This window comes from Styela clava, chromosome 14 (genome assembly GCF_964204865.1).
Source record: "Styela clava chromosome 14, kaStyClav1.hap1.2, whole genome shotgun sequence".
In the NCBI taxonomy this organism is placed as follows: Eukaryota; Metazoa; Chordata; class Ascidiacea; order Stolidobranchia; family Styelidae; genus Styela; species Styela clava.
The window spans coordinates 14,276,046-14,290,394 of NC_135263.1; the positions used below are offsets into that span (position 1 = coordinate 14,276,046).

General features: G+C 37.8%; 1 protein-coding gene across 1 annotated transcript; it reads right to left on the bottom strand.

Annotated features, from left to right (window-relative positions):
• On the bottom strand, positions 1-4,362 carry LOC120340777 (uncharacterized). The gene is made up of 5 exons (XM_039409136.2): positions 3,519-4,362; positions 2,390-2,549; positions 1,649-1,867; positions 1,379-1,534; positions 1-1,272 (listed from the first exon to the last, which is right to left on the bottom strand). The coding sequence occupies exons 1-5, from the start codon at positions 4,088-4,090 to the stop codon at positions 1,081-1,083; spliced, it is 1,299 nt and encodes a 432-aa protein (XP_039265070.2). The 5' UTR covers positions 4,091-4,362; the 3' UTR covers positions 1-1,080.
• Positions 4,363-14,349: the final 9,987 nt, after the last annotated feature.

A 14,349-nucleotide genomic window follows, 5' to 3' on the forward strand; every position in this document is an offset into this window, starting at 1 on the left:
GACTATTAACAATTTTCAATGGATTTGGATTTATATTACAGTTTATTAATCATTATGCCAATCAAGAAGATAGTTTTGAACACATCTTTTCATAGAAGTACAATTAAGGAAGGAAAGCATATGTATCCGCTTAATGTACTTATAAATGCACATTATGATCATCTTCGGTTTTACCATGTAGTTCGGTGTCAATAAACGAATGCTATTCTTGCAACAATGCTGCAAAAAACGCAAAAAGTACTCTTTTGATGTAGACTTGAAAATCCACTGACTGTCGACACTCTTTCGTGGTTTTGTGCTTTCGGCCTTTTTCTAACATTATAGATTTTTCTTTGCCATTTGTGTGGCTCATGAATAAAGAGAAAAATATTGTATATATATGTGATGTAATACAATTCAAAAAATGACGGGAATAGAAAGACGTAGATAATAATCAAAGATGTATCTCAAAAATGCCGTATCCCATTTTTAAGACGCACGAAAAAATGCGATGCAACCAGATGCTACGACATTATCAGGATTGGTTATAACTCAGTCAGTTAGATCTCAGTAACGTACCTATATACTCTGTTATTTTATGTTAATATGATTGTTTCAAAAAAGGTTTTAAAACGTTGAAATCTACAAAAAGTTGATTACAGGTATCTGAAATTAATATCCACGAGTCGTGGACCACGACTGTTCTTGCAATAGAAAAAAAAATTAAAGTAAAAAAGGTTGAGTATAAATATTACACCTTATTTCATTTTCCCGCTTGAGATATGATTTTAAGTATAGCGTGAAATAAAAATTAACCGAGACATAACGGCGCACCCCATCAGTGTGATTAATAAACTGCGTTTAAAAAGTCTTGTTAAGATTTAGTCGGAACTTCAATCGTTAGTAATCACACATTGATTGGAAATTAAAACGAACTTTTTCTCAAATAATATTTTTTTTATCCACAAGTGTGGTCTATCGATGAACGGTGTCGTCGCTGGGGTTGTTTCTATCTATTTTAATGTTCGGGAGAGGTATATTTTGTAAATAAAAGTTTGGACACTTATTGTATGTCTTACAGGCTACGTTTTAAAGTTTGAGTCACTTAGAAGAAACAATGCTATCCGGATTCGATCGTTGTTGGATAATTTTGTGATTTGTCACGTATTGTCCGTTCATAGTGGGTTCCTGAGCATCTCGAGAAAAAATCCATTCCACGAAGTTTTCATTGAAGCTTTTTCCTGTCACGGAATTCAGCATAGAGCATCCGGAATCAAGTGCTCTTTGTAGTATCTGAAATAAAAGTTAAATCTTCAAAACAGTCGATTGGCAGTTAATAAATATAAAATCTGGAAAATTTCTAGATCTAATTTAAATTATAATATAAAGGGCAACTGACCTCAACGGATTCCAAGTCACAAGATATTTTTGAATAAATTTCTTTCGAATGTTCGCTTTTTCGATCTGGTGTGTGTAAGATTTCGTTTACTAAAACTGCACTACCACTCAATGTTATTTGTTCCGATTCCTGTATTGTTCGACAGATCAAAAATTCCTGTAATTGAACAAAAGTACTCTAATATGTTGTTATTGATATACCGGTACATGAGATTTTAGATTTAATGAAAAATAGACTTTTTTTTATTTTACACCGGCATATGTTTTATACCTGTCTCTTCTTCGCTTCTCTTTTTTGTTTAAACTTCGTGAGTAATTTTAGCATGAGGTCAAGTTCGAAAAATTGAGCTTCTTGCATCAGGAGATCAAGTTCTTCGAAATCTTGCGGTAAATCAAGCGTTGAAGTTCTTAGGAAATTGAGAATGTATCTAAACATGTTCCCATCTCGATCAAGAAAGTAGTGCTGCTTCAAAGCATCCAACACGATAGGCTATGTGAGTGAAATACATATTTAATAATTAGAACACGGTAACATATTGGTAACATTCCATCACTGTTTTTCTTTGTGAGTTCGGCGTTTTCACACTTGTTTCTACTCTTGATTCAGATACCATACTACAAACAGCCACAAGCAGTCGGAAAATATATGTAATAGCGTTTTAGGAGACACTGCCATTATTTTACCCACAACATGAACAACGAAATTCGAGAAATGATACACACCCCTACTCCATGGTCAAATATTTCTGCCACTAAAATTGTTACGCCATGTGACGGCACTTCTGTAGTGGAATTACATCCACGTATGGTATTATCATACTTTTTCCATTCGGAAATTTATAGCATGTATGTCATTCCTAGGGAGAATAAAATATACTGCGAGCCCGGAAATTCATAATTTAAAATACAAACGCTGTTTAAACCCAATTACGCCAAACTCCTGTTATAGATTTCACGGAATTTGAATATTCAATGAATACACGAGTATAACTACGGATGAATAAATATTAACCTCGGCTCCATTGAAAAGCTTTCCCAGCTTTGAGTTGGGATATTTTGTGAGCGTCTCTAAGGATGAAGTGTAGATGTGACCTCCGACATCGATGTGGACGGGTGCCGTGTAACGATTCGGTATTGCAGGTGTTGGTATCCCGCTTACTCGGACTGTTGAGCTGAAATGAAAAATTGAATTTCAGTTGGCTTATAGGAGATTGTCTTTTTTTTGCTATAAAAACTTCTATATCTTTCGAATATTGTCATATTTGAGATATGTCTATCCCCAGATTGTACCCAATAATGGTCACATTTATCGAAATAATTTTCAATAATCCCCATCGGGATTTAAAAAAAAAACTATTGTAATAGCAGGCCTCGTTAGGAGTGTAAATTTCGTGCTTTTTAGCAAAATTTTGTATCATATTATTACTTAGTATAACATATTATTTTAGCTTTGATTCCCATAGCCGTAGGATCAATTCCGAATAAGATAACCGTCGCGAATCGAGCTCTTTCCCCGCGGGCTCATCTTGAGCGATTAATTTCCAGTGCAATGACCCGAGGCTTTTCTCTTTCCGGTAAATGCTCAAAATTTAACGTGCATAAATCTGACATCATCGTGAAATCGAATGAAAAATTCAAATAAGAAAATTTTACAAATACTAAATTTCACGTATTATGTAAAACATTTTTTGATATTTCCATAGGAATCACAAATAAGAAAAGCCTAGACCTTCGATGCAGGAATACACTTAGATAATATTTTATGCGTTTTGAGTGGTATTTATTTTTTAATACATACAAACGGGGAAATAACGACAAATGTATATTTAACTCATTTGTTTTACGGCTTTAAGTTATTTTATTTCAAAGCATCGAAATTATTTGTTGTTTTATGAATTCATATAATGCAATAATTTTTGTATTTAGGCCTATACTCCGACTATCTCAGAAGTGAGTTAGGTGAAACAGAAACAATTTGTACGGAAGTGATTACGCGAGAAAGATTACTGGGTTAAATCGCAGTTCAAGCACCAATTTCATTTGGTAGGAGGTGATTAAGATGGACTAATTCGACTTTAACAAAACACGTCAGGGTCGAAATTCATAAAAATACATACATATATATAAATTTTTACACTCACTTTTGAGGTGTATTCGATATCTGCGATACTAAAGAAAGATTTTCACTACTCTTTGTGCGTTTTGCTTGTTCAGAAACCATCATTTTCACTACAGGTTGGTGCTTCGGGGGTGAACGTCGGACGAATATGTCTCTTGGCAAGTTGTTTGTAACTATCGTCTTCTGAGATTTTTTTAACGGAATGTCGTTAGGTACACACACGTTATTGTTTATGATCAATCCCTCACTTTCAGAAGTGGAACGTTCGAAATATTGGCGACGTTTTTTGACCGGTTGTGTGTTGATCATCTTTTGTTTTCGCCGTGGAGGACTGCTTTTGAGGAGCGTACTTGATGAAAGCGCTTCTCTTCCATCTTCAATTGTTCTCAAGGTGTTATCATCCAGAGAAAGACATCCAGTAGCATTTATTTTCAGTTGGAAAGATTTCATTTGTTCATTTAAATGTTCTTTGTCGCTAAGGTAATTGCACTGTTGCGATGTCATCAGAGAAATTGTTTTTGAAAGATTCCTTCCTGCATGTTCGTTATTCGTTTTCCTATCTGCTCGATTATTTTTTCTATCGTTTTCTTCCATATTTTAAAAATGTCTAAAGTAACAGCGTAACTTATAAAATAATTTACAGTAATAAGATACTTTTTATGTTTTGATTCAAAATGTCGCACAATTTTCCACACGGAAAAACGAAAGTCTAATTATCTCTCGTTGTTTGGTGGAAATCTCGGAAAATTAAATATCGTATTTTTTCTCTTATTTATGTTGAATACATCATTTCTGCATTTGATCCATGATACCGATGTCTCTTCCAAACCTATTCACATCTCAATTTGTCCGTCGTAATAATTTAAAATTGACATATTGAACGATCTGCTCAATATCCCCGAGGGCTTACTATAATTCCTCCGGGCTAAATAGGCGAAAATACAGCAAAATTATCAAATGTTTGTGAAAAATGAATTTAAAAAAAAAAAAGTCAATAGCACAATGCTACTATTTTGGCGTACGTATTCAAATGGGACAACTCATGGGTTTTAAGCCTCAGATAATTTTTGACAAGCTCCCCACCGTAATAGTGTTTTCCTAATGAATGGGGCGATCTCTGTAACAGCCGATGTGATCGCAAACGAGACAATTCAATGAAATTCTTAATATTTAACATGTTAACAGTAAGTAGGCTACTAATTAGTAATTTATTTACCACCAGAATGAAAATACACTTTGTAGATACCCCTAAAAATGGCTCTTCGCGACGAAGCGACATGCGAGAAAACAAATCAATAATGATATTTGTGATCGATATTGTTTTTATGAACAAAACCTAGCCAAGTGACTCCCGTAGTATCTGTACCTAAAATTATGGCCTAACGTTCTTGGTACACATACTACGTTCCGGTGTCCGCCATCTTGGTTCACATACTACGGGAGTACCCAAAAATCTCTGCAATACAAAACAAATTAAGGAATGATTATGTTTGTTTATCATTTGGGGATATTGCGAAATTCAAACGACAAAGTAAATGTTGAGGATCTGCAGTAGTTGTCATAGTTGCTGGCTTTTTGAAGTTTCATCGAGTCGGTATTTTTTTCAAATTGATTATAAGATTTACATGGCTCTAAATATATGGCGCTTTTCGAACGCACCATCTTGCGGATCTTTGCGGGTCACAAATGGAAATGGAAAGGGGTTGAGAATAGTGTATACTTTACAATAAAAAATGAAACCTTACCGTCAATTTGTCCCGTGAATGAATTTAAGCATAAACCCAACATAAAGAGTGATTATCAATTGTAAACGTCTTCAATACCGACTGAAAACAGTTTTTAATTTTGTTTTGGCAGAATAAAGTGAGCATCGATGGATATGTAAATGTCAGTAGATGAAAACCATTATAAGTGCTTCAAATGAGCAATACTTGAACAATTAGAAGCAAAATGATGCAAACAATAACTTGAAATTTGTAATGATAACAAAGGCAACGATGAGGAAAATTTTAAAATTGGGTGGGGGGGGGGGGTAATCATACAAACGTACGCGTTGTTATAACTTATTTATAAGAGTACCAGTACTGCTATGAATTATGTTGTCCTCAAAAATAAATTTGGTTCATGTAACATTCTGCATGTATATAGCCGTGATGATTGGGTATAAAATTTCTCCGTCATTAGCAGTCAAGCACTTTTTGCATTGAAATATATCCTGTTGAAGTGACTTCTTTATATGGAAGCCTCAGGCGGAGCGACGAGAGATCAATTTTTCCAAGTCACGTGAGAAATTAAATGCCTGCGCGCAATTCTGCCGTAAGTTTGCAACAGGGGTGATAACTTTTTTGTGGCTTTGGAGCCAGGCCACACAAAAGGGGCCAGGCCACGGAGAAAATGGGGCCAGGCCACGGACAAATTGGGGCCAGGCCACGGAGAAAATGGGGCCAGGCCTCAGAATATTTGGGGCCAGGCTAGCGCAATGGTAATGTTAAGACATCCGTATTTGTTTAGTTAAATTTTTGTTTATAACTAATGTGGAAACTGGTAATGTTAAGACATGTACGGTACTTGAACCGTATCGTATGTTACAACCCGGGAATGGCTCCATTTTCTATCCTGTATTTCCAGGCAATAAATTCTCGGTAAAATGCGATTCAAGCATATTCTTTTCACTAATAAGGTTTGTCTGTACCTTCAAGATCATCACTAACCTGTTAAGCACACAAAAAATAAGACTAATCCACACCTCATAACAGAATTTGAGTGTGGCTCCATATTACTGAACTGCTCAAGTCTGTGGCTCCATTTTCTATCCTGTATTTCCAGGCAATAAATTCTCGGTAAAATGCGATTCAAGCATATTCTTTTCACTAATAAGGTTTGTCTGTACCTTCAAGATCATCACTAACCTGTTAAGCACACAAAAAATAAGACTAATCCACACCTCATAACAGAATTTGAGTGTGGCTCCATATTACTGAACTGCTCAAGTCTGTGGCTCCATTTTCTATCCTGTACGGTACTTCCAGACAATAAATTCTCGGTAAAATGCGATTCAAGCATATTATTTTCACTAATGAGGTTTGTCTGTACCTTCAAGATCATCACTAACCTGTTAAGCACACAGAAAATAAGACTAATCCACTTCTCAAAACGAATTTGAGTGTGGCTCCATATTACTGAACTGCTCTAGTCTGTGGCTCCATTTTCTATCCTGTATTTCCAGGCAATAAATTCTCGGTTAAATGTGATTCAAGCGTATTCTTTTCACTAATTAGGTGAGACGACCACGTCTATAACTCTGTTTTATTCTGTACGCCCATATTTATTCTTACCACTTGAGTCACTAGTGAACAACTGTGTAACTTTCTCTTGTAGCTGGTTTGTCAGACTGCCGGCAGTGTAGATATTCCTCTGTATATTAGGTTATTATTATAGTGTTTTAATGCCGTAAATTTATGTAATTCTTGTTGTAAAATGATATTAGTAGTGCAGGTTTACTATTTCTCCAGTTTGGCATAGCTTTGTTCACTAGTTAGCTTGTATTTAACACTTCCGTAACTAGTCTATTTTCGCAGTTTATTTCCTGTGTGATTTCTATGCGTATTTCCATGTATATTACGTGTTTGTCGATAAGATAGGATTTGTGTTGTATCTTTAGTGTCATACTAGTTATTCTTATGTATATCTAGGTATGTTTTACCCGGTTTTTCATATCCCATTATAAGTATATAGTTCATGACTGTGACGTCATAGACCAATTCCGTATCTTGTGTTACGTATGTATCCTACGGTATTTGTACTGTGTTTTTATTTGTTTATTGTATTTCTTATTGGAGTATTTGGTTGTATTAAGTTCTTACAGGTGTATAATTAATCTAGTTAGTTAACTTAGTTACTCTGCTGTGGTTGGAACCGCAAGAAGATTATTTTGTGATCGACATCTATTGCAACTTCAGTGTCCAAGAAGCTGGCAGAAAGAACCTGAGTGGTGATATCAATTTTGGTACGCCACATATACGAATTTTTGGCGAGCACACGCCAGGATATATTATTTGACACAAGGACTATTAAGACTAAGCCGATTAGGTAGGCTAGTCTGTGACGGATAATATTTGGACAATATTGGACATTTGAGGTTGCCGAATTTTTTTTCAATTGCGGTTGCCTGATATTTTGGAAAAATGGTTAAGAGAAGAAAGATTGTACCGGCACCAAAGCAAGCCAAAGAGGAGAATGAACTTTTGCATCTGCAAATACAGGTATTGAAGGCAAAACTGAAGGAATCAGAAGAAAAACAAGAGGAAATGTTGGAAAAGCAAGAGGAGACTGACAGTCGTTTGCAACTGATAGACAGTCGTGTGCAACAGATTGGAAGTCAACTAGAATCAGTTGAACTCCAGAATGCGAAAATTGGCTCATCTTTTGAACATGTTTACAACATGCTGCAAGATATTTCTGGCGTGGTTAAAACAGGAAAAGTTGCTGATTCTGAAGAAACACAGCCCATGTCACATGTCCCAGATGTCAGCTTAATCACTTCAACACCCGCAACGGTTGTTCCAAAAGCAGCGCCTGTTCTCAAGCATGATGAAATTTCTGATTTTGGATCAGAAGATGGACAGCCAGAAGGGAAGCGGAACGCGTTCTCACAGACATTAGAGGTGAAATTTTTGGAGAATGGTCATGTGAGTAACCTTGCACCTACAATTCCTTTTTTGAATGATAATGGTAATGAGGGCACAAATGTCAGAAGGCAACTTAGTACTAGGCCGAAAATGATTACAGTGGCTACACAATCAGCTCCTCCAGTGAGCGCTAGTAGTGTCTCAAATGCCAATGTTAGTCGTAGTGTTCTCAATAGCACAGCTAATGCTACGATGATGGCAAGAAATGCCAAAAAGCCAATGTATTTCGATGGATCCACTGTCATGACGTGGCCCAGTTATTTATGCCATTTTGAATTGGTTACCAGTTATAATCAGTGGGATGACGACACTGCAGGATTAGAATTGGCTACTTGCATGACAGGTCAAGCTCTAAATGTGTTGAAAGATTTACCAGAAATGAAACGTACTAGCTATCGTGATATTGTGGCTCATTTTAATCATTATTTCAAACCTGCCGGAAATGCGAGCTCATATCGTACTACATTTCATTGTCGTAGGATTAAGCCAAATGAAGCGCCACGGGATTATGGTAACAAATTGAAAGAGCTTGTTATTCTTGCTTACCCAAATCTTGATATTGCTGGTCAAGATGATATTTTGAAATCGCAGTTTCTCGCCGGTTTAACCGATGAAAGCATGATCAAACATGTTACCATGCAACAGCCTGATACTTTTGAAAGTGCACTGTCTCTTGCAACGCTGTATTACTCTGTTGATACTAACCACTCTGAGAGAAGAGACATGCCTAAACCTCGCATTGCCGCAGTGAAACAGAGTAACACTGGTGATGCAGCTAATCAGCAAACCGACCTTTTTCAGTTTCTCGAGAGCAGTTTTGAGCGACTTGTAGCAAAACTGGATGAGATCATAGGATATGTTAAGCCACGCGCTAACAACAATCGCAATTTTGATGGTGTACCACGCAACCCGTGTCCTCGATGTGGTAAACATGGTCACTGGGGCAGGGATTGCAAGGCTTGTTTTAATTGCAAGCAGACTGGTCATCTTAAACGGGATTGTCCACATCTTCAGAATCCCGCTGATCCTGCAACAGCTGCTTCCTCTTCGACCGCAAATTTAAACGACACTCAGCGGGCTTGAGGTCCTCAGTGTCCGCTGAATTATTACTTGATGACGGACCAACGAACCAGAATATAGACCTGAATATTTGTTCCTTGCAATATGACAATAGTTGGCATGCGAAGGTACTTGTAAACAATCAACCGTTCAATTTTCTTGTAGATAGTGGTGCTATGACTACTCTGATTGACATTTCCATCTTTGAGGCTATAGGTGGGAAAGAAGCACATTTAGCACCGCTCGAAGAATCTCTTGTTGCAGTGGGAGGACATGATTTATCACCACTGGGTACATTGGAAGTTGATTTGTCTATTGATTCGTTTGTATCACGACGCACTGTTGTTGTTGCCAACCTAGGCATGACTAATGGTATTTTGGGCATGGACTATCTCCGAGAACATGATTGCGTTCTTTACTTATCATCTGGACACATGATGATAGAGGGTCATGAAATCAAACTGTTTACTGAAAAGTCTGTACCGTGTTGTCGTGTAACTGTTCGTGAAGATATTACTATACCGCCATATTCTAAGGTTGTTATTCCTGCACAACTTAGTCGTCCTTGGACGAAAAGCAATTTGTCTGACGTTGCTGCTCTTGTTGAACCGCTGAATTCTTCTTTCCTTGCTGATGGCGTTCAGCTGATTTCTTCTGTAGTGGATCCAGGAAAGTCCACTGTTCCTGTTCTAGCGGTGAACCAAAAAGGCAGACAACTTAAGATCAGGGCTGGATCTTTGATTGGTATTGCACACCCTCAACTTGTAGCACAAATTCAAGTTGACGAATCCGATAATCGGGTTATAGCTTCTGAATTACCAGAACATCTACATGACATGGTCAATTCCGTTGAGGATCTAACCCCGAGTCAACGTGAACAGTTGGTCAACTTGATTTGTGAATTCCATGATGTATTTGTAGGACCAGATGGTGAACTTGGCCGTACTTCGGCAGCAAAGCATAGGATCATCACAACCACACCACAGCCGATTCGGCAGGCTCCTCGCCGAATGGGGTGGGCGCGTAGGAAGATAGCCGAAGAAGCTGTTGATAATATGCTGGCCCAGGGTGTCATAGAACCCAGCGATTCCCCATATTCTTCTCCCATTGTTCTAGTTCCTAAAAAGGATGGTTCTACTAGATTTTGTGTGGACTTTAGATTGCTTAATGACGTCACATACAAAGACGCATATCCCTTGCCGCGTATTGAGGATATTATTGAGTCCTTGAACGGAGCACAATGGTTCTCAACTCTTGATCTCGCAAGCGGGTATTGGCAAGTGGAGGTTGACCCTGCAGACCGTGAAAAGACAGCATTCAGTATCCCAGGCCGTGGTCATTTTCACTTTGTAGTGATGCCCTTCGGTTTGGCTAATGCTCCCGCAACATTCGAACGGATGATGGACAATATCCTTGGTGATCTCCTGTGGAACGGGTGTTTCAATTTTCTTGATGATGTTTTGGCTCATGGTAGTGATTTCTCAATGGCACTCTCAAATCTTCGGGAAGTTTTTATAAGACTTCGCCGTGCCGGTTTACGCTTGAAGCCCTCGAAATGTAAACTTTTCCGTCGAAGCACCTCTTATCTTGGTTATCTTATTTCATCTGACGGTGTCTGTTGCGACCCTGGAAATGTTGCGGCTATCAAAGAATGGAAAACGCCTAATTCTGTCAGCGATATTCGTAGTTTTCTAGGCACAGCGAACTACTACCGGAAATTTGTTCAAGATTATTCAACAATTGCTGGACCTCTTATTCGATTGACCAGGAAGAATATTTCCTTTGTATGGAGTACTGAATGTCAAAAGGCTTTTGAAACTTTGAAGCATTGTCTGACATCTGCCCCAATTCTTAGCTTTCCGAGGACAATCGGCGAATTTGTATTGGATACTGATGCCAGTGGTTTTGGGATTGGTGCAGTGTTATCTCAAGTTCAGGACGACAATGAACGTGTACTTTCTTATGCCAGTAAGACTATGTCCAAGTCTCAACGTAGATACTGTGCTACACACCGGGAACTATTAGCTGTGGTGTGGGCTGTTCGTCACTTCAGTCATTTTCTTCTCGGGAGACCGTTCAGAATTCGCACAGATCATGCTGCTCTGAAATGGTTGATCAATTTTCGTGAACCTCAAGGAATGTTAGCAAGATGGATATTAACACTTGGCGCTTATGACTTTAAGATTGAACACAGACCTGGCGTGAAACATGGCAATGCTGATGGATTGTCACGCCAAGTTCGCAAATGCAAGCGAGAAGATTGTTCTGATTGTGGTACCAATGGTGATGTGGCTGTGAGTAATGTTATTGTAAGTGCAATATCAAAACAGCCCGGTCAATCATCGTCAGACTGTTCCGATTGTAATTGGTTAAATACCTACACGGATGAGCAAATTAAATCTTGGCAAAGTGAAGATCCAGATATTTCTGCTGTTTTGAAATGGAAACAACTTACTGCTCAGAAACCTGATATTCAAGAATACATGCCTGAATCAACAGTGACCAAACGTTTGATGTCACAATGGGATTTGATTTTTGTAGATAATGGACTTCTCTATCGTCGTTGGATTCCTGATTGTAAATCGGAGGAATCGCATATCCAATTGATTGTTCCATCAAATTTGAGGCAGGACTTGTTTCATAAGCTCCATTTTTTGCGCACTGCAGGTCATCTTGGTGCTAATCGAACTTTCAAGAGTATAAGGCGCAGATTTTATTGGCCTGGTTTCAAAAGGGACATTCTGAAATGGTGCAAATTTTGCAAGTCTTGTGCTTCAACAAAGATGCTTTACGGAAGAAGACAGGGAGATTTGAAACAACTTATATCTGGAGCTCCTATGGAAAGGATTGCCATTGATTTTCTTGGACCATTGCCTGTAACTGAAAATGGAAATGAACACATTTTGGTTTTGTCGGACTATTTCTCTAAATGGGTGGAATGTTTTGCTTTACCAAATCAGCGAGCTGACACCACTGCTGATGCATTGGTTACTCAATTCTTTTCGAGATTTGGGGTACCAAGAATTCTCCACTCAGATCAAGGAAGAGACTTTGAATCAAAATTATTTTCAGAAATGTGTCAATTGTACGGGATTCAAAAGACTCGAACAACTCCATATCATCCTCGTTCAGATGGACAAGTTGAACGTTTCAACAGGACCATACAGCAGATGTTGAAAGCTTTTGTAAATGAGAATCGAAATGATTGGGACGACCATCTCCCATATCTTTGCATGGCATATCGCTCCACTGTGCATGATAGTACAGGATATTCACCGAACAAGTTAATGCTTGGACGAGAAATCGAGATGCCTGTTGATGTTATGTTTGGCAAACCAGAGTCATCTACTCATCCTTGTTACACTGAGTTTGTCGAATGGTTTTCCTGTGCAACCGAAAAAGCTTTTCTTCATGCTAGGCAACATCTAAATGCTGCTGCAACCAGACAAAAGCGAAATTTTGATCTGGGTGTTAAACCACTTACATTCCAGAGAGATGAATTGGTGTGGTACTATTACCCACCTAAGCATCGCAAGCTGAGTATTCCTTGGATTGGACCTTATCGAATTGTGGATTGTTTACCTAATCACTTGTATAGGATTCAGAAGAATTCGGGGACACGTTCTCGAGTTGTACATGTTGACAAGTTAAGACCTTACCTTCATGAAGATGAAGAAGACAACGACATTGACTTAACCGGATTTGACATTTTACCTGATGTGGAACCTATTATGGAAAATAATGAGCAGGTTGCTCATGATATATTTGAAGAATTACCTTTTTCTTCAAGGCCAGACACTGTACCAGAAGAAGTTACAGTTGATGCGAACTCTGATAATAACCAACGTACTAGGCGAAGGCCTAGATATTTGGATGATTACATTTGATTTGACTGTGATAGTGCTTTTATCATGCTTTTAACAATTCATTGTTTTGTTTTTAGATATACATTTCATTTGAGTGTACAGTTCTTTACATTTTCTTCATATTTTTATGGATTTTCAATTTTGAAGATGGAAAATTTTTTTGTAATTTCCCATCTGAAAAAGGGGGGAGTAATGAGACGACCACGTCTATAACTCTGTTTTATTCTGTACGCCCATATTTATTCTTACCACTTGAGTCACTAGTGAACAACTGTGTAACTTTCTCTTGTAGCTGGTTTGTCAGACTGCCGGCAGTGTAGATATTCCTCTGTATATTAGGTTATTATTATAGTGTTTTAATGCCGTAAATTTATGTAATTCTTGTTGTAAAATGATATTAGTAGTGCAGGTTTACTATTTCTCCAGTTTGGCATAGCTTTGTTCACTAGTTAGCTTGTATTTAACACTTCCGTAACTAGTCTATTTTCGCAGTTTATTTCCTGTGTGATTTCTATGCGTATTTCCATGTATATTACGTGTTTGTCGATAAGATAGGATTTGTGTTGTATCTTTAGTGTCATACTAGTTATTCTTATGTATATCTAGGTATGTTTTACCCGGTTTTTCATATCCCATTATAAGTATATAGTTCATGACTGTGACGTCATAGACCAATTCCGTATCTTGTGTTACGTATGTATCCTACGGTATTTGTACTGTGTTTTTATTTGTTTATTGTATTTCTTATTGGAGTATTTGGTTGTATTAAGTTCTTACAGGTGTATAATTAATCTAGTTAGTTAACTTAGTTACTCTGCTGTGGTTGGAACCGCAAGAAGATTATTTTGTGATCGACATCTATTGCAACTTCAGTGTCCAAGAAGCTGGCAGAAAGAACCTGAGTGGTGATATCAATTTTGGTACGCCACATAGGTTTGCCTGTACTTTCAAGATCATCACTAACCTGTTAAACACACAAAAAATAAGACTAATCCACTTCTCAAAACGAATTTGAGTGTGGCCCCATATTACTGAACTGCTCAAGTCTGTGGCTCCATTTTCTATCCAGTATTTCCAGGCAATAAATTCTCGGTTAAATGTGATTCAATCGTATTCTTTTCACTAATAAGGTTTGTCTGTACCTTCAAGATCATTACTAACCCGTTGAACACACAAAAAATAGGACTAATCCACTTTTCATACCAGAATTTGAGTGTGGCTCCGTATTACTGCATAGCAC